A 19961-nucleotide genomic window follows, 5' to 3' on the forward strand; every position below is an offset into this window, starting at 1 on the left:
CTGACCAGTGGCTGAGGGTTTCCTGCCACCCTGCACTCCAGTCTGATGGGGTGTCCCTCTGCCACCTCCTGACTCTTCAGCTTTTGGGTGAAGTGTGGCAGCGACAGGTCTCCATCTACACACTGAGCTCCACTGTGCTGCTCCCCCATCAACTGGGCTCCACTGTGCTGCTGCTCTCCCATCAACTCATTCACACTCATTAGACCAGAGACAACTGGCACCCCGGTCACACTCAGTGGAGGGACACCCGTCACACCCGTTACGCCCATCATGCTTGCTGGCTGGGTACCCAGGCCTGGCTGGCCCTGTTGCGCCGCCACCTGTTGGATGAAAGGCTGTGGAGGGACAGAGGCAAAGCCCCGGGGGGCCAGCCGGTGGCTCTTTGGAGACAGGTACCCGCTGTCGGGAGAGGAGGAGTCTTCCTCCCCCTGTTGCTCCAGCCGAGTGGAGCCTTTAAAGATGGAGGACAGCTCCTCGATGAAGGTGGCGGCACGGCTGCAGAACTCCGTGGCTGAGGCAGCCCGTTCATTCAGCTCCAAGCCTTCATGGACCAGCCGAGGCTTGTCCTGTTTATAGACTGGGGTGATGTTCTTGTGGCAGACAAACTTCTCAGGCGAGGCCGTGGCTTCGAAGGTGGCCTGTATGGGCCTGCTGAGGTGGACACTCTGGCTGGAGGTGACTTTGACTGAGTGGCTGTCATCCATGGGTGAGACTTTTGTCTGATGGGGGAAGCAGGGACTTTTGGTCAGGTATTCTGTGGTGTTGAAGGGGGCAAGGGAGGGGTGGTAGTGGAGAGCCGGCTCCTGGGTTTTGGGAATAGGGGAGACAGGGTCCACCCAGTCTTCTGCGTCACTGAAGGCCTCCCAGGCCAGGTCCAGACTGCGGTTGATCTCGTCTTGGCTGAGAAAGGCAGTAAGGTCTGGAAAGTCCCCGTCACCAGCATCCAGCTCCGCCATAGAGTCCAGGTACAGATCCCCATCAGACGAAGCCTCCGAGAACACGCCCCCGTCTCCTTCTGGAACCCCACGCCCATCCTTCATAAGCAGAGAGGGGGGGAGGGACTGGTTCCAGCTCCCGTCCTGCATCCTGTAACACACACACACAAACATGACATTCAGTTAACACTGTAGATACAGAAAGACACTAATGGTAAGCAATACACACATCCACAGTACATAATAATAAGTAAATAAAATGAACCCACACTCCCTCACAAACCAACAGTTGCTCAGTTGTGATGACTCAGGCTAGCATTCTTTCGGGACAGCTGGTGGGTATTTACAAAGGGCTTTCCGGAGGTCAAAGTGGACTTGACTGGCATTTGTCACCATCCCTCCCTCTATTCTCACCCTAACTGTATATTTCCCTGACTCTCCTCTCACTTCCTTATTCTTTTCTGTCTCTCTGCAACAATTCATTGCAAGCATAGAGTTACGAAAGTTAACATATACAGTACCAGTCCAAAGTTTGGACACACCTAATCTTTCAAGGGATTTTCTTTATTTTTACTATTTTCTACATTTTCTAAAATAATAGTGAAGACATCAAAACTATGAAATAACACATATGGAATAATGCTGTAACCAAAAAAGTGTTAAACAAATCAAAATATAGTTCATATTTTAGATTCTTCAAAGTAGCCACCCTTTGCCTTCATGGCAGCTTTGCATTGTCTCAACCAGTTTCATGAGGAATGTTTTTCCAACAGTCTTGAAGGAGTTCCCACATATGCTGAGCACTTGTTGGCTGCTTTTCCTTCACTCTGTGGATCAACTCATTCCAAACCATCTCAATTGGGTTGAGGTTGTGCGATTGTGGAGGCCAGGTCATCTGATGCAGCACTCCATCACTCTCCTTCTTGGTTAAATAGCCCTTACACAGCCTGGAGGTGTGTTTTAGGTCACTCTCCTGTATTCAGACCCCTCAGCACTATTTATGCATTGTAACCCATTAATTAGTATGTCCACATGGTGCTCAGAATGACAGAAATCACAATTAGATTATGGTAATTCATCTTAACAAAACATGCAACTCCTGTAAAGAAGCAGCCAAGAAAACATAATTTTCAAACATTTGCCAAAATGCAATTCGAGGGAAAAAGGGAAAACACCAAAACAGTGCATCTGATTCGAGCAGTAGGCTATATGACAGAGATGAAAATCTCAGTTAGAAACTTAGAAAGAGGGTGAATCCAATTTTGGTTTTAGAAGTCGGTAGACATAACCTTGCGGGGGGGGTCTGGGGGTCCTCCATCTGATTTTTTTGGGGGGGATCTAAAGCTAATTTCCTGCATTTCCACACTATTTAATATGACCCATGGCCCTTGTAGCCGTCTCTATTTAGAAGAACAAAGGTAAACAAAAATGCCCATAGTCAGCAAGCTAGGTAAGAGATCATTACTCAAATCAAATCACATTTTTATTGGTCACATACACATGTTTAGCAGATGTTATTGCGGGTGTAGCAAAATGCTTGTGTTTCTAGCTCCAACAGTGCAGTAATATCTAACAATTTCACAACAATACACACAAATCTAAGTAAAGAAATAGAATTAAGAATATATAAATATATGGACGAGCAATGTCAGAGAGGCATAGACAGCAGAATAGAATAGAATACAGTATATACATATGAGATGAGTAATGAAAAATATGTAAACATTATTAAAGTGACTAGTGTTCCATTATTAAAGTGGCCAGTGATTTCAAGTCTATGTATATAGGCAGCAGGCTCTAATATGCTAGTGATGGCTGTTTAACAGTCTGATGGCCTTGAGATAGAAGCTGTTTTTCAGTCTCTCGGCCCCAGCTTTGATGCACCTGTACTGACCTCACCTTCTGGATGATAGCGGGGTGAACAGACAGTGGCTTGGGTGGTTGTTGTCCTTGATGATCTTTTTGGCCTTCCTGTGACATCGGGTGCTGTAGGTGTCCTGGGGGGAAGGTAGTTTGCCACCGGTGATGCATTGGGCAGACCGCACCACCCTCTGGAAAGCCCTGCGGTTGCGGGAGGTGCAGTTGCCATACCAGGCGGTGATACAGCCCGACAGGACGCTCTCAATTGTACATCTGTAGAAGTTCATGAGGGTTGAAGAGGCACTGTTGCGCCTTCTTCACCACACTGCACCTTCTTCACCACACTGTCTGTTTAGGTAGACCATTTCAGTTGTCATGTCAGCGATGTGTACGCCGAGGAAATTGAAGCTTTCCACTTTCTCCAATGTGGTCCTGTAGATGTGGATAGGGGGGTGCTCCCTCTGCTGTTTCCTGAAGTCCATGATCATCTCCTTTTAAATATGTTTAAGTGATTGATAAGACTGAACTAGATCAAGGGTAATTCCATAATCGATATTGTGTTGCACCTTTAACCAATAATGAACAACTCTCTAAAAAATGAAGTACAAAGACTTAATTTTTGATTGTCTTTATTAAGACATCCTCTATATCAAATTGCAGCCATCCCGAGCCACCTGCAAGCCCGACTCCTACCATTCTAGTCAATAAGTCAACTCTCTCCCCAACACAATTTCCTTCCCACCTTTTAAAAAAAAACATCCCCAGGGAAAGGTTTGGAAACACCTACATTTAAATGAACACACATAAACAGCACATCCTCCATATAAGTAATCTCATTTGGCCTAATAGTACCGTAGAGCACTTTTTACTCGCACACAATATAGCTGGGTTGTCCCATCCTTCCCCTGGGGGTTCACTGCCCTGCAGCACCCCAACCCAACTCAGCTTTAGGATCTTAGTGAAATATTCATTATTGGTTTCAGGTGTGTTAGGCCAAGGCCAGAGTGACAACCCACAGGACAGCAGACCCCCAAGGCCAGGAATGAGCATGTTTTCAATACAGACTCCTTTTGTCATACTGTATTCCATATAAGGCATCCAGACCTTATGAAAGTTTCCCAGTATACCTTTAATCTTTAAATAAATCAAATCTAGTGATACTTAACTTGACATTTCTGACATCCATTGTGACATTGTGGGAGGATAACTAACCTTCCAATTACTGGCAACGCACTTCTTAGCCTGAGTGCTATCAATGATCGGTTACAGAGTTTCTTCTGATAGCAGTCTTCAGTATCAACATGTCCAAGCAAACAAAAACAGAGAGAAAGGAGAATCTGTAGACATAATGAGATAAAATAACATACTCTTTGCCAGAATTCAGCCAGCCTTCACAAGACCATAACTACTGTATCTGTACCATTCAGAAGTTTGGACACACCTACTCATTCAAGGGTTTTTCTTTATTTTTACTATTTTCTACATTAGAATAATAGTGAATACATCAAAACTATGAAATAACACATATGGAACCATGTAGTTGACAAAAAAAGTGTTCAAAAAATCTAAATACATTTGATATTTGATATTATTCAAAGTAGCCACCCTTTGCCTTGATGAAAGCTTTGCACACTCTTGGCATTCTCTCAACCAGCTTCACCTGGAATGCTTTTCCAACAGTCTTGAAGGAGTTCCCACATATGCTGAGCACTTGTTGGCTGCTTTTCCTTTACTCTGCGGTCTAACTCATCCCAAATCATCGCAATTAGGTTGAGGTTGGGTGATTGTGGAGGCCAGGTCATCTGATGCAGCACTCCATCACTTTCCTTGTTGGTTAAATAGCCCTTACACAGCCTGGAGGTGTGTTGGGTCATTGTCCTGTTGAAAAACAAATGATAGTCCCACTAAGCGCAAACCAGATGAGATGGCGCTAAGTGTGCCTTGAATTCAAAATAAATCACAGACAGTGTCACCAGCAAAGCACCCCCAGACAATCACACCTCCTCCTCTTGCATGCTTCCCGGTGGGAACCACACATGCGGAGATCATCCGTTCACCTACTCTGCGTCTCACATAGACATGGCGGTTGGAACCAAAAATCTCAAATTTGGACTCATCAGACCAAAGGACTGATTTCCACCGGTCTAATGTCCATTGCTCGTGTTTCTTGGCCCAAGAATGTCTCTTCCTCTTATTGGTGTCCTTTAGTAGTGGTTTCTTTGCAGCAATTCGATCATGAAGGCCTGATTCACGCAGTCTCCTCTGAACAGTTGATGTTGAGATGTGTCTGTTACTTGAACTCTGTGAAGCATTTATTTGGGCTGCAATTTCTGAGGCTGGTAACTCTAACTTATCCTCTGCAGCAGAGGTAACTCTGGGTCTTCCTTTCCTTTGGTGGTCCTCATGAGAGCCAGTTTCATCATAGCTCTTGATGGTTTTTGCGACTGCACTTGAAGAAACTTTCAAAGTTCTTGATGTTTTCCGGATTGACTGACCTTCATGTCTTAAAGTAACGATGGACTGTCGTTTCTCTTTGCTTATTTGAGCTGTTCTTGCCATAATATGGACTTTTACCAAATAGGCTTATCTTCTATATACCACCACTACCTTGTCACAACTTTTAACAAGGCACACCTGTTAATTGAAATGCATTCCAGGTTACTACCTCATAGCTGATTGAGAGAATATCAAGAGTGTGCAAAGCTGTCATCAAGGCAAAGGGTGGCTACTTTGAGGAACATCAAATATAAAATATATATATGTGTTATTTCATAGTTTTGATGCCTTCACTATTATTCTACAATGTAGAAAATAGTAAAAATAAAGAAAAACCCTTCAATGAGTAGGTGTGTCCAAACTTTTGACTGGTACTGTAAGTCCATTGATTCTTGAGGAATATAACTTATAAATCCCTCATGAGCTTAGTTCAACTGTCACACTCCATGAGAACCCAAAATATAAGCTTGTTTTTCCCCAATGTTTGTAAACATTGTAAATGTAAACAAACACTGTATATCCTCATAACATGGTTAAAACAATAATTTTGATATCATGGATGGTCAGTCCTTGCATCCATAGCTCTGTCTATTCATCTGAGAGTGGTTACATTTCTCCAGGCCTCCATGACAACAAAATCATAAACAACAGAGTAGGGCTGGCTAATAAGTCCTTAGTTTTGAGGTCATGCTCAGGTAAACAATTTGGATAATCTACACTTCCATATTTCCATGTCCTATTCTTGAAGATGAAGGGGTATAACATTTATTGGAATGACTGGAATTCTGGTAGACTTTGGTTTTTAATGTAAAGATATAATTGAATCATATTATTATATATAGTAGAAAGTGATAGAAGAAGCCTACATAACCGAACCGTAAAGTCATATGTTACATCCATATATGGCCAGATATGTAAACTTTAACATTGATTTATCCTGCAATACATGTTGTTCAATTGGTAACATACATTTTTGTCTTCTTCTAATGCCTCTTAAGGGGAAAGTTATCTAAAAGTAACTGAAAGTAATCAGATTACGTTACTGAGTTTGGGTAATCCAAAAGTTACGTTACTGATTACAATTTTGGACAGGTAACTAGTAACTAACGGATTACATTTAGAAAGTAACCTACCCAACCCTGGTTGTAGCGTAACAAAATATGGAAAACGTCAAGGAGTCTGAATACTTCCCGAAGGCACTGTATGTAGAACTCACTGAGAGAGAGAGAGAGAGAGAGAGAGAGGGAGAGAGAGAGAGAGAGAGAGAGAGAGAGAGAGAGGAGCAGAGAGAGAGAGAGAGAGAGAGAGAGAGAGGTGAAGGAAGAGGAGAGGGAGGAGGATGGAAGAGGGAGAGATAGAGAGGGAGAGAGAGAGGAGAGAGAGGGCAGAGACGAGGGCGGGAGAGAGAGAGATGAGATCAGAGGGCAGAGAGAGAGGAGAGAGAGAGAGAGAGGAGAGAGGGAGAGAGAGTGAAAGAGAGAGAGAGAGAGAGAGAGAGAGAGAGGGAGAGAGAGAGGGAGAGAGAGTGAAAGAGAGAGAGAGAGAGAGAGAGAGAGAATGAAAGAGAGAGAGAGAGAGAATGAAAGAGAGAGAGAATGAAAGAGAGAGAGAGAGAATGAAAGAGAGAGAGAGAGAGTGAAAGAGAGCGAGAGTGAAAGAGAGAGAGTGAAAGAGCGTGAAAGAGAGAGTGAAAGAGAGAGAGAGAGATGCACCTTCACAGAGGAAAAGGGTTTGTTTTGGTCATACCAGACATTTATGAAACTCTTCGCAGACAGTGATCAATATCTCAAGCACAGCTCTGTGTGTTATGTACAGTAGGCTACATCTACATGTGAGCTCCGTGACTATATTGTAGATGACGGTACTGTACAGACTTGTATGCAATAGGCTCGTCTGTATAAAAGTGAGTGTGTTTGTGTGTCAGTGTGGTATATACAAGTGTGACATTCTGCCTGCCATGGCGTCCAGGAGACCAGCTGTTGTTGTTTTTATTCCCCTTGGGCTAAGTTTCACAGCAGCAGTACAATTCCACCCTAAAAAACGGCCCCTTTAAACACACACACTACAGTATAGCACATACAGGAGCTCACACAGGACACACAGATACATACACACATATGTATTCACAGTCAGGCACACAAGGGACAGTATTCTCTTCAGAGCCTGTTATTTTCCATGTGGAAAATAAGTAATCTATACAACATTGATTCATTATGAATGGGGAATATTTTTTTATATTTTAAACTGATTGACAAAAAGTCAATGGCCACTGTCAATGGTCATTGTAAATGCTGTCAATGACAGAATAGAACAGAGTACGTCAATTAGGCTATCACTGTTCAATAACTACTTACTTATTACTGACTTTGTAACGTACTTTGATGTAATGGTAATATTGAGTGAAAATAACCACATTTTCCTTGCAGTTCTGACACTAACTGGATCTCAAACGCAAAGTGAATATCCCCACATACACTAACAGTAAATACGTATCTAGAGATTTCTCTAAGCGTCTTTCTAATATCACAACCCACTGGGCACATACTGGTTAAATCAATGTTGTTTCCACGTCATGTCAATGAAATTACCTTTAACCAATGTGGAATAGATGTTGAATTGACGTCTGTGACCAGTGGGAAGTTCGAAGGATCTCGTGGTGCTGATTAAATGAAGGAAACATCATCTCCAGGACATTCTACTAATATTGTCGACAATAAATGGTAAATAACAGCCTCACCTTCAAGTTTTTCTCCAAAGGTATTGTACCAGTCTAGTGTTTCCAGTTCTCTCTTAAGATTATCTGTGTGTGAGAAAGTCAGAAGCGTCTCTTTCCAGCAAAGTAGCTTTTTCGGTCGGGCAGTGAGTAGGAGCACTGTGAGCAGGTCTAGGGCCACTTGAGCGGTGCCTCCAGAGTGCTGTCCCATCTGTCCCAGCGTTTGACCGCTCACTGTGTCAGGTTATATTTGGCATCGGGCTCAGGTTTCACAGCCAGAATGCTGCTGAGAGAGAGAAGAGAGAGAGAAATACTTAGAAAGAGCGAGGGGGGAGGGGGGTGGGGTATATGAGGAAACCGCAGGGGAGTAATACTTTCCACTTATTACAATATATACAGTACTTTACACACAGAATGAAATACTCACACATACACACTCTCTAACACATGGAACTGGGAGTCTTTTCACTTTGTACCTCAACATGTTGCTCTATCAAACCTACAAAGCTGGTGGTCATGAAAGATGAATGTACTCTGCTACCTGCACAGTATGCATCTGTCTGTACCATAAATATGGGGGAGGAGGAAGGCCAGGCTTTGTCAGTCACAGTATGGGTTAGGGTTAGGAGATGATGCTAATCTTGAATCAGAGCTTGACATCTCCCTTTTCTCTCCGCTGTAACTCTGCCTCCTCTGTGGCCAGTGGAGTTGACTCATTGACCTGTGACCTGCCACTGAGCCTCTGAAGAAGCTGTTATTAGTATAGACTCTTCAGTGTATGAGCGTTTTCTGCACAATGGAGGTTGGGGGCCAGGGTAACTTATGGTCCAAGCAATGCTTTCTCCTGAGCCCACATCCTCTCCATTAGCCTTGAAATACTCTCTGTCCTCTCTCTGCAGGCTGTCTCTCACTGATGCCTCTGCCTTATACCCTGAGTGACAGGTAGCGACAGTTTTCAGCTTGAGCCAAATTTGCTCGGCGAAACTAAGGTTGGGTTGGAAGGGCACAGACACGTTCTGGCTCTGCAGCCTCACTTGGTTAATCTGTGGGCCGTTATGGCAGACGGTTGGTCCTAACAGCACAGAGCTATTCCGGTTCTCCAACTACTGATTAGAGTTAAGTGCTAGTTACAGGGCAGGGAGGAATGTCCATTGGGACAGCTCTATCAAACCAGAAATCCCCCTCACACACACACTGGCAAACCACTGACACCAACACCACTTCTCCATCAACTGTCCCACAGCACCAGCCCTTCATTCACTGCGCCAGAACACACACCCCACTCATCTTTTCAAAGCCCCATGGACTTACACCATCCATCTTCTATATTGAAATAGCTTAAGTGTACCTTGTTGAGGGTATAATTTAAAAATAACTGCATTAATTGGTGGTGTCTTCGAATAGCCTCGCTCATGGTCTGGCAAGAATAGAACTGGAGCTTTTCCAATCTGAGCGTCCTTTCAACTAGACTAGAGAACTGTTTACAGACCGAAATGTCAGTTAACACTTATGGTCATTTACCACTTCAACTTTTCTGAAGTATTTCATTTTTTTAGCTCTCACATTGATGATAACCATTTAAACTCTAGGTGGGTCTGTGTCCCAATCATCCAAAGGGGCCATCATCCAACTACACGAATGCCCAGCCAGTAATGAGATATTGTATTTGGTCATCTAATTTCATTTTTTACTGGTCAATTTTTAAATTTTATTAAATCTACACGCATTGACAATAATATCTAGCTAGCTATCCCCAAACAGCAGTTAGATAGTAGCAGCCAAACGAAGAAGCGATCTTTTTTTCAGCAGCACACTAGTTTAGTTTGTCCTTTCAATTTCCCCATTGCTTGTATTTCATTGGCTACTCAGACTTGAAGACAATTGGTCAAGACTTATGTCACGGCGCTGTCAGCAACGAAGTGCGAATAATGAGCTAGCTAGCTATAAACTGTTATCGTTAGTAGCTATTTTGAAAGTAACATAGTTGGTCCTCAGACATCCCAGCACAGTAAAATGCCATACACTGGCTATTTCTTTCCCCTCACAGTTGTTGTTAGCGAGTTGACTTAATTTAGCAAGCTGGCTATTGACAAGTCAACTTTACAAGACAATTGTTGATCAATTAAACATCAACTAGCTAGCTAATATTTTAATAATTATTACAATGTTGCTTCTTGTCACTGGCTAGCATAGCTTGCACGCGTTGGCAATCTAGGCTAACAGTGATAAAGGTGTCTTCTACTGTTGTGTTTTTGTTCTGTACCTGTCTCAATCTCATCGGGCTACTCTCGTCAGAGAGGTAGAGGCACATCCTCTCATTATTATAGTAGATCATCTTTGATCTCGTTCCCCTGACGCAATTAACCTGGGGACCAGATTATAGGATAGGTGTCACTGCCAGCCTCTAGTCTGGGCTATTAGAGATTATTTACAAACTCTTAGACACTTGTCATTGACACATTTCGCTAACTATTTCTTTAATAAAAAGTGCAGCAAAACTGTGCCCCCTGGCATGATCTTGTTAATGCTGCTGTATTCTATTTTCAGTACACAATAATGCCTGCCTTTCATCAAGTGGGGGAGAAGCAGCTCCCAAATCCAGTTCTGTGTATGGCATAGTTTCCAAAGAGAGATCTCATTGCCCTCGCAAACACTGCTGGCTAGGTAAGGAGAGAAACACACCCACACTTTCATACCCAGATCAATACCAGATCACATCAGTTTATTATGGGAGTCATCTGCGTGTCAATCTATGTTTGTGTTGTAGCTGCTACTGCATCGCCTTGCACATTTCCAGCGTGTTTGGAGTTTGCCACCCAATGAGAATACGGGAAAGGAGATCGCGGCGCTTGTTTGGAGACCTGATGGCAAGAGATAGACCTGAATGTCTCAAGTTACTTATCACATTGGAAGCATATGTTATGTTACATTACCACTGTTACAACAACAAACCTTCACACACTCAACACAACACATTTACTACAGCACAGTGTGTCAGCCTCTGCATTTGTTCACTGCTTATCTAATGTGCGTCCTCTGTTTTGTGTTCAGTCCTGGCCTTTAGCCTCGGGGACACTTAAGCTGGTGGTGCTGTGTGATGCAGAGAAGGCAGAGATCCTTCCCCTGTTCCCAGTGGAGAAGCCTGTGCCCTGCATGCACTGGATGGAGGTGCTGGAGGAGAGCAGGTCTACAGGGTGGGAGGAGTGGTTACACTAGATACTTTTGAGTGTGTCTGAACTGTGTAGTGAAATATAAACGTTGTGTCTTTCAGTGTCCTCAACTCATTCTACACCTCTGAAGACGAGTCCAACCTTTTTCTTCCCAAGTTGCCAACTCTTCCCAAGAGGTAAACATGTCTTTATAATGTCACTGACGAATCAATCGTTTGTCATTTATTCAAGTAAAATATATTTTGGAGATCTCTTGGTTCTTGTGTTAACACATACTTTACAGCATTTAGCTTGTTTTGCTGCATCTGCCCCCTACTGAAGACATGTTTTGTTTGTTCTTAGCTACAGTACTATATCAAAGATATTCCGGTATGTTTATGTATCTTCAGCGACAGCAATTCATTTAAATTATATTTTAGACAACCTGTCTGCACTAGGATACGTTTTCTCATAACCAACCCTCCGTCTTGTAGTGAGGAGAAGTCAGACGAGATCCTGAACCTTATGGGAGAAGGGAAGTGAGTGATGCAAGTTTCACATGCTTTATTATGGAAGATTCAGTTAACACACAATCTCATGTACACATCCTCACACATCCGTCAAGTGTCTGCAGACTAAACATCCTGGTTCTTGGTGGAGGTTCTGGCTTTGTGGAGCTGTATGCCTATGGGATATATAAGATTGCCACTTTACCAGGGGTAATATTGTACTCGCACACTTATGCACTGGTTCACCCACCCACTCTCTGCAGTGACTACACAACTATGCTACACTAAGAAACCCCTTAGATAGTTATGTAACTAACAAGATTCTCATCATCAAGTCCATGGGATGTGTCATATCCTGTGTCTGTCCGGTGACCTGAAGTCCCTGTTTATCATCACAGAAATCAGGTCAGCTGACAACGACCCGGAGATCTGCTACATCCAGGTAATCAGTTATGCCCACATTTAAGTGAAATGTAGTATATTTCTGACCCATCATGACTGTCATCTTCTATACTGAACAAAAATATAACCGCAATATGTAAAGTGTTGGTCCCATGTTTCGTTAGCTGAAATAAAAGATCCCAGAAATTTTCCATATGCATAAAAAGCTGTGCAGAAACTTGTTTACATCCCTGTTAGTGAGCATTTCTCCTTTGCAAAGATAATCCATCCACCTGACATGTGTGGCATATCAAGAACCTGATTAAACAGCATGGTCAATACACAGGTGCACCTTGTGCTGGGGACAATAAAAGGCCACTTTAAATGTGCAGTTTTGTCACAGAACACAATGCCACAGATGTCTCAAGTTTTGAGGGAGCGTGCAATTAGCATGCTGACTGCAGGAATGTCTACCATAGCTGTTGGGAGATAATTTAATGTTAATTTCTCTATCATAAGTCACCTCCACTGTTGTTTTAGAGAATTTGGCAGTACGTCCAACCGGCCTCACAACCGCAGACCACGTGTAACCATGCCAGCCTAGGATATCCACATCCGGCTTCTTCATGTGCGGGATCGTCTGAGACCAGCCATCCGGACATGAGGAGTATTTCTGTCTGTAATAAAGCTCTTTTGTGGGGAAAAACGTATTCTGATTGGCTGGGCCTGGCTCCCCAGTGGGTGGGCCTATGCCCAGTCGTGTGAAATCCATAGATCAAGGTCTAATGAATTAATGTCAATTGACTGATTTCCTTATATGAACTGTAACTCAGTGAAATCTTTGAAATTGTTGCATGTTGCGTTTATATTTTTGTTCAGTATATATTCTTATCTTATTTGAGCTCTTTCACTATGTATGCTTGTTGTGTCCTCCAGCTCGACACAGGGCTGCTGTCCCGCTGGCTCCCTGAGGTCACCAGGATGGCACACAAGTTCACCCACATCTCCACTCTGCTGCAGGTCAGTGCCCTCCTTATGTAACTAATATGGCAAGATGTCTCCTCATAGTTCATATTTCCATAGAGATATGAGGGTATTCATCAGACTAGTCTGGCCATTGGTCTTTCTCTCTCTCACCAGTATGTGTGAGACTTGGGAGGATATCCTCATGCAGATGGACCTTCGGCTCACTAAGTTCGTTCAGGTCAGTTGTCACTGTTAGTTCAGTCTGCCTCAGCCCATTTTCCAATAATGACAGCACCCCTAAAAGGCATGATCTGAACCAATTCCTGTTTTTAGGAGATGAACACCAGCACACAAGTCCAGGATGAGTTTCTGGAGCTTCTACTAATGGGGACGATCAAGGTGAGAAAAGTGCCCAATGACTTGTACGCTACCATGTCCTCCACAGAACATGCTTTCTACCTAAGGAATACCACATCCGCTCGGGCCTTATATGGCCAATATACCACGGCTAAGGGCTGTTCTTATGCACAACGAAATTCAGAATGCCGGGATACAGCCCTTAGATGTGGTATAATGGCCATATACCACAAACCCCCGAGGTGCCTTATTGCTATTATAAACTGGTTAGCAACGTAATAAGAACATTAAACAAGCAATTTTTTGTAATGTCCGTGGTATACGGTCTGATATACCATGGCTTTCAGCCAGTCAGCATTCAGGGCTCAAACCACCTGGTTTATAATAAGTAATAGATCATGTAGTTGAGCCGTGAGCACTAATGCAAAAATATGTTAAACATTTGAGATGTAGTGATTCAAAGTGTCCTGTAGGTGCCACTGCAGGACATCATAAACCTCATCTGACATTGAAAAGACTGATATAGCGATGTCTAAAGTTTTTTATGTGCAGACTAACTAAATTCTCTATTTTTAATCAGCCCAGAACTACAGTTCTCTCCTCATGAATCAGCTGACCGTCAAGGTGAGCTGAATAATAAAGTTTGAGTATGTTGGTAATTTTGTAGCTTTGTAAGACTGATGTGATTTGTTTGTTTCATAGTGGCTGAAGAAGCTGGGCCAATCTATAAAAACCTCTTACTCCAGCCTTCAGCAGCTGGTGACCAGCCACCTACAGAGGTTGCAACTCAGCTGACATTAATAATTATCTCTTCTCTTATCCTGACCCATAATGCCCTTTTGTGGACCATACAATGCAAATGTCAAGAAGTTGCATCTGATGCCAATCATCCCCTCTCTTTTCCTCTCCTTTCTCCAGTGGTTCAGAGGCTCTGTTGTACCACCTCCTCAGTGAGGTGTAGGGGATGTCTCTATGGAAACAGAAGTTCCAGCCTCTATGCCTGGACGACGCAGCTATAGGAGGTACAGTGCTTAGATCCTGCTTAAACTGACTGTGGTATATTTTCTGATAAAAAGAAGATTAAAGTGGATGTAATTGCACAATGCATTAGTCTGTGATAAGATCAGGGCTGGCACTCATTGATCATTTGCATAACTGGACCATTTGTTTGAAGCTTGTTTCTAAGCTGGATTTTATTTCAAATGAAAGTTATGTGAATATTTATGTTTGTTATAGATCCCATTACAGCTGTGGGTTCATTCACTTTGAAAGCCAACAAACTTCTACAGTGAGTTTGCATGCTTATTGATATGCTATTAGAATAGTATTTTGTCCTCATAACAACACATTTTGAATCATTTAAAATGGAAATAATTTAAAATGGAATTGACTTCATCCCTGGTGTTTGTTAAATCTCTCATGTTATTCCTCACTGTCTCTCTTACTCAGAGTGATTGACAAGAGCATGAAGAACTTCAAAGCTTTTTTTCCGATGGCTGTATGTAGGTAAGACCTCTTGAGATATAGCACCTTTTAGTGACTGACGGTACATTTAGTATATAAAAAATATAATTGGTTATTACATGCAAGTGTTTTAATACAGTACCTTCAGGAAGTATTCACACCCCTTGACTTTTTCCACATTTTGTTGTTACAGCCTGAATTAAACATTTATTAAATTTAGATTTTGTGTCACTGGCCTACATGCACAATACCCCATAATGCCAAAGTGGAAATATGTTTTTAGACATTTTTACTAATTCATTAAAAATGATAAACAGAAATGTCTTGAGTCAATAAGTATTCAGCCCCTTTGTTATGGCAAGCCTAAATAAGATCAGGAGTTAAAATTTGCTGAACAAGTCACATAATAAGATGCATGGACTCTGTGTGCAATAATAGTGTTTAACATTCATTTTGAATCTTATCTCTGTACCCAACACATACAATTATCTGTAAGGGTCCTCAGTCGAGCAGTTCATTTCAACCACAAAGACCAGGGAGGTTTTCCAATGTCTCGCAAAGGGGGTAAATGGGTAAAAATGAAAATAGCAGACATTGAATATTCCTTTGAGCATGGTGAAGTTATTCATTATTATTTGGATGGTGTATCAATACACCCAGTCACTATAAAGATACAGGTGTCCTTCCTAACTCAGTTGCCGGAGAGGAAGGAAACCGCTCAGGGATATCACCATGAGGCCAATGATGACTTTAAAACAGTTGAAGTTTAATGGCTGTGATAGGAGAACACTGACATTGGATCAGCAACATTGTATTTACACCACAATACTAACCTAAAGGACAGAGTGAAAAGTAGAAAGCAATAAAATATTCCCAAAAATGCATCCTGTTTGCAATAAGGCACTCAGGTAAAACTGCAAAAAATGTGGCAAAGAAATCCAACAACCAACTTAACAGAGCTTGAAGAATTTTTAAAGAAAGACTCAGCTGTAATCTCTGCCAAAGTTGCTTCTACAAAGTGTTGACTCAGGGGTGTGAATACTTTATGTATTTAATTTAATAAATTTGCAACAATTTATAAAACCATGCTTTCACTTTGTCATTATGGGGTATTGTGTGTAGATGGGTGAGAAAAAAAATCTAGCCAATGACACCCTCTCCTGTGACAGAACGAAAGAGCTGTTTGACCAGAAAGGGACAAGCATCGTCTGTCTGTATGTATATTTTAATTTGTCTGTGATCAGTGTTCTCTGACACACTTTGTGTCCTTTTTTTTTGCAGTACCTGAAGGATGAGGATCTAGTCTCTGCCCAACATCAAGGGGAACCAATGGCTGAAGTTTCTGCAGGAGAGAACACACTTGAAAGGTGAAATATAGCCTTCATCTCAGCTATAACTAGGCAAGAAGTGTGTGGTTATTTTCATGTTGTAATTAGATGGAGGACATTTGGTTTGGCATTGTATTTCTCTATTTTTGTGACTGATTGCCTTACTGAACTGACATTTTTCCTGATTGATTGGTTTATCCAGAGAGCCGCTCCTCTTCCCTTCGTACCCTCAGAAGTCCTTACACTTTGTGAAGAGAATGATGCAGGGGGTGACTGAGTTGTGCCTACAGAAACCCTCAGTAAGTCTAACACACACACACACACACACACACACACACACACACACACACACTAATGAATTAAGCCTAATGCAGGGCTGCTTTTGAATCCCAGAGCATGTAAGTGGGCGAGTGGGACACGATGTAATTCGAGCAGATAAAAAAATCTCTCCCACTCCACTTTTGTTCTGGAACAGCTCAGCCACAAGGCATGCTTTGCCTAGCATTTTTTTATCAGTATTCTTTTAATTAGGCCTATTCCGTTGTAATTATTTAACCTACCCCACCCACAGTAGCCTATATCTAGTTTATATTCTACTTTCTAACATTATGATAGGTAGTTTATATTTTTAAGGACTTCAAATTTATTAACGGATGTTTTGGGTAGGCAATACATAGGCTACTGTAAAATGTATTTTTTTTTCCTTGGAATAGAAACACTATTCTGTGAAAAAAATGTATTAAGCTAAAATATCATAAATAAATGAATTGTAAATAATAAAAACAAGTATCAGCTTCTTTCCATAAATAAAAGGGAATAAATCTTTAAACTGCAGCGGTCAGATGATTTGCGCAGAGAAGCAAGCACCAACAAGCTTCACATGTGCATTGAGCGTGTGAAATGCGCTCTACAAATTCAATAGTATTATTATAAAGACAGAAAAATACACATGTAAAAGCTTAATTACATAAAGGAATATTAGTGAGAATATAGTCATAATATAAAACAAGAGAAAGGAGAATAGAATATATTTGAAAAGCCAACCATTTTTAAATACTTTGAGATGAAGTCGCCCGTGTGACATGTAAGTAGGGACCGGCACAGAGTCCAGAAGGACAGTGTCACAAGGCTACAGTCATAGGCCTCCACTTCGCCACTGCTGGAGGGACTACAGTACATAGCCGTCGTTGATTGTGAGCTAGAATGAAATGTGTACCGCATGAGGTAAACAGCGGTTTTTCATCAATATAATCAATGTAGGGAGGTAACATGATATCAAAAGGGAATCGCTTAGACCGCACTTACCGGTAGGACCAGTTATCTCACGGGCTCTGGTAGAGAAGTAGCCTATGTGAGCTCTAACATTAGCCTAAATGTGCAGTTAAAGTATCCATCACCCATAAATGAATGAACTTCAGAGATAATAGGCTGGTTTATGCAATGAACAACATCCTTTTATTAGCCAAACATGAATTGCCTCTAAAAAAGAAAGAGGTTTGTGATATGCCTTCAATCGAAAGGTTTAACTTGTTATAGCCTACAGTTCACAATAACAGGAAGAAAATACATTTAATCACTACGTTTAATCTTTGAAGTGTTGGCTAATGGTTTACTGAAACATAAGGAAGCTATCCGATTTCCAATAGCACTGACGACAACAACCCATTAATTTGATGATAAAGCAAAAAAATATTGATTTGAAAGCATTTTGAGAAGGAACGCTTGAGAGGGAGAACCATGCATAATGGATGGATTTGGTGGATGGGTTGCAAAATAAATCCTTGCATAGCAGGGATCAACTTGCTGTGGCAGCCCACTGGGTATACGGTGGTTGAATCAACAGTGTTTCCTTGTCATTTCAATGAAATGTATGTTGAACCAACGTGGAAGTGAAGTTACGCCTTTGCCCAGTGGGAGTTTTTTTTAGCCTCATGCAGCAGTAGCATTAATAATAATAAACGATTACTACCTTACTATTCTGCGCAGTCTGACGCAGACCAATTAGGCTATTTCAAACACTTCAAGAAACCAGGAGTCACCTATTTGGACAATAATGTTGCGTGGAGTCATTATTATTAGCGGGAAGGAGTTGAACTAATATCTAATTGTGGGTCTTTGGTAAACAAAAGTGTCACAATACATATGTTGCATATTTAACAATCAGGGCATTTGTAGCTGGGGCGGCAGCGTAGCCTAGTGGTTAGAGCGTTGGACTAGTAACAGAAAGGTTGCAAGTTCAAGTTCCCGAGCTGACAAGGTACAAATCTGCCCCTGAACAAGGCAGTTAACCCACTGTTCCCAGGCCGTCATTGAAAATAAGAATTTGTTCTTAACTGACTTTAAATAAAAATAAAAAAGATCTTCATCCAAACCTGCTCTGATATCGCAAAGAAGATTTGTCCTGTGCCTTTGAGGATTTAGATAATTAACCAGTATTTTAGGGGCTGCATATAACCAGCCTAGAGCAGCAATGATCTGTTCTCTTTTGGTGTTGTTACACTTGCGCATGCCTTCGGCGACAGCCTGTACGACTACAGCCAAAAACTGTTTTGTGGGGTTTATAGTGAGTCTCTTATAGAATGTCTGATCATTCAGTTGCCTGAGTACTTCAGTCTTATAGACAGTGTAGTCTTGTACAGTAACATCGTCTCCCTTGTCCTCTGGACGGATGACTTTGGAGGTGTCATTGTGGAGATGTAAGGGCTTGTTCCTCAGAGCGGGTAACATTATTCCTGACATAGGGGAGAGAGGCATCTGTAGTACCTATCCACAGCTGGGCCCAGGTGGCATGAACGTAGATGAAGCCCTAACTTCAACTTGCAATCTCTAAAGAACACTTTCAGATGCAATCAGTGGTGTGTATTCACGGATGCTAAGGGAAGCCAGACTAACCCCAAAAATATCTGACCAATATATATTTTTTAAATGATGTGTCTTTCGTCTCTGTGTTTTCATAATTTTTCATCAATTAGGAAGTGGCTGAATCTCACCAGAGAAATCAACCGGGTGAAGGAAACAGCGCTCCTCTGTCTCAGTATGTGCAGCTCATGTATCTGATGCTGTCTGGAACAAAGGAGTATGACATGTTGCCGCCATATCATTTGATTGTTTTCCTGACGCAGTCCAAACTGGCCAGTTTGGATTTGACTTCACCCCAATCAAATCACATCCTAAGAAAACCATCATCATTGTCAGAAAAACGTGTTTCTCGTCTGCTTGTGTTGATGTCCTGCAGTAGCTAGCTTGCTAAATCGTCCCTTTCCTAAGCCATGGGTGGAGTTGCAGGTAGCCTAGCATTTAAGAGTTTTGGGCCAGTAACCAAAAGATTACTGGTTCGAATCCCCGAGCCATATCTGTTTATATGCCCTTGAGCAAGACACTTAACCCTAATTGCTACTGTATTTCTCTGGATAAGAGCATCTGCTAAATGACTAAAATGTAAATGGGAAAAATTTGATGGAGATTTGGACTTGTGTGATTTTGACTTCTCTACAGGCCAATAATTATGACAATGATTCTGATCTAAATGAATATATTGTGCCACTGGCCTGAGACGATTGAAATTCAATATGTAGCCTAGATGTAGGCTCACGTTAACTAGCTAGTTAACTTAGCTGGTTCATTGTTGCCCATGCGAGGGAGATAGCATTTTAGCTAGGTAGCCTATGAAAGCAAAAACTAAAAGCGTACAGTGCCATAATTTGTTTTGCCAACATGAAAGAGAAGAGAATGGCATTGGTGTTCAACTAGTCTACAAATAAGGTGAGTAAAAAAATGTTTTACTTGCACGTGGACGCGCACAC

General features: G+C 41.9%; 1 protein-coding gene and 1 pseudogene across 2 annotated transcripts; one reads left to right on the plus strand and one right to left on the minus strand.

Annotated features, from left to right (window-relative positions):
• LOC115188987 (palladin) lies at positions 1-16477 on the minus strand (the record flags this gene model as incomplete). Of its 2 annotated transcripts, XM_029747797.1 has the most annotated exon segments (4): positions 1-1086; positions 8029-8290; positions 16115-16172; positions 16333-16475. In XM_029747797.1, a coding segment is annotated over 1 exon segment (1085 nt), but the record flags the coding sequence as incomplete, so codon positions are not given.
• Positions 10561-19961, plus strand: part of LOC115188986 (anaphase-promoting complex subunit 4-like) — a 17578-nt pseudogene continuing 8177 nt past the window's right edge.

This window comes from Salmo trutta, unplaced genomic scaffold, assembly GCF_901001165.1.
Source record: "Salmo trutta unplaced genomic scaffold, fSalTru1.1, whole genome shotgun sequence".
Taxonomy (NCBI): Eukaryota; Metazoa; Chordata; class Actinopteri; order Salmoniformes; family Salmonidae; genus Salmo; species Salmo trutta.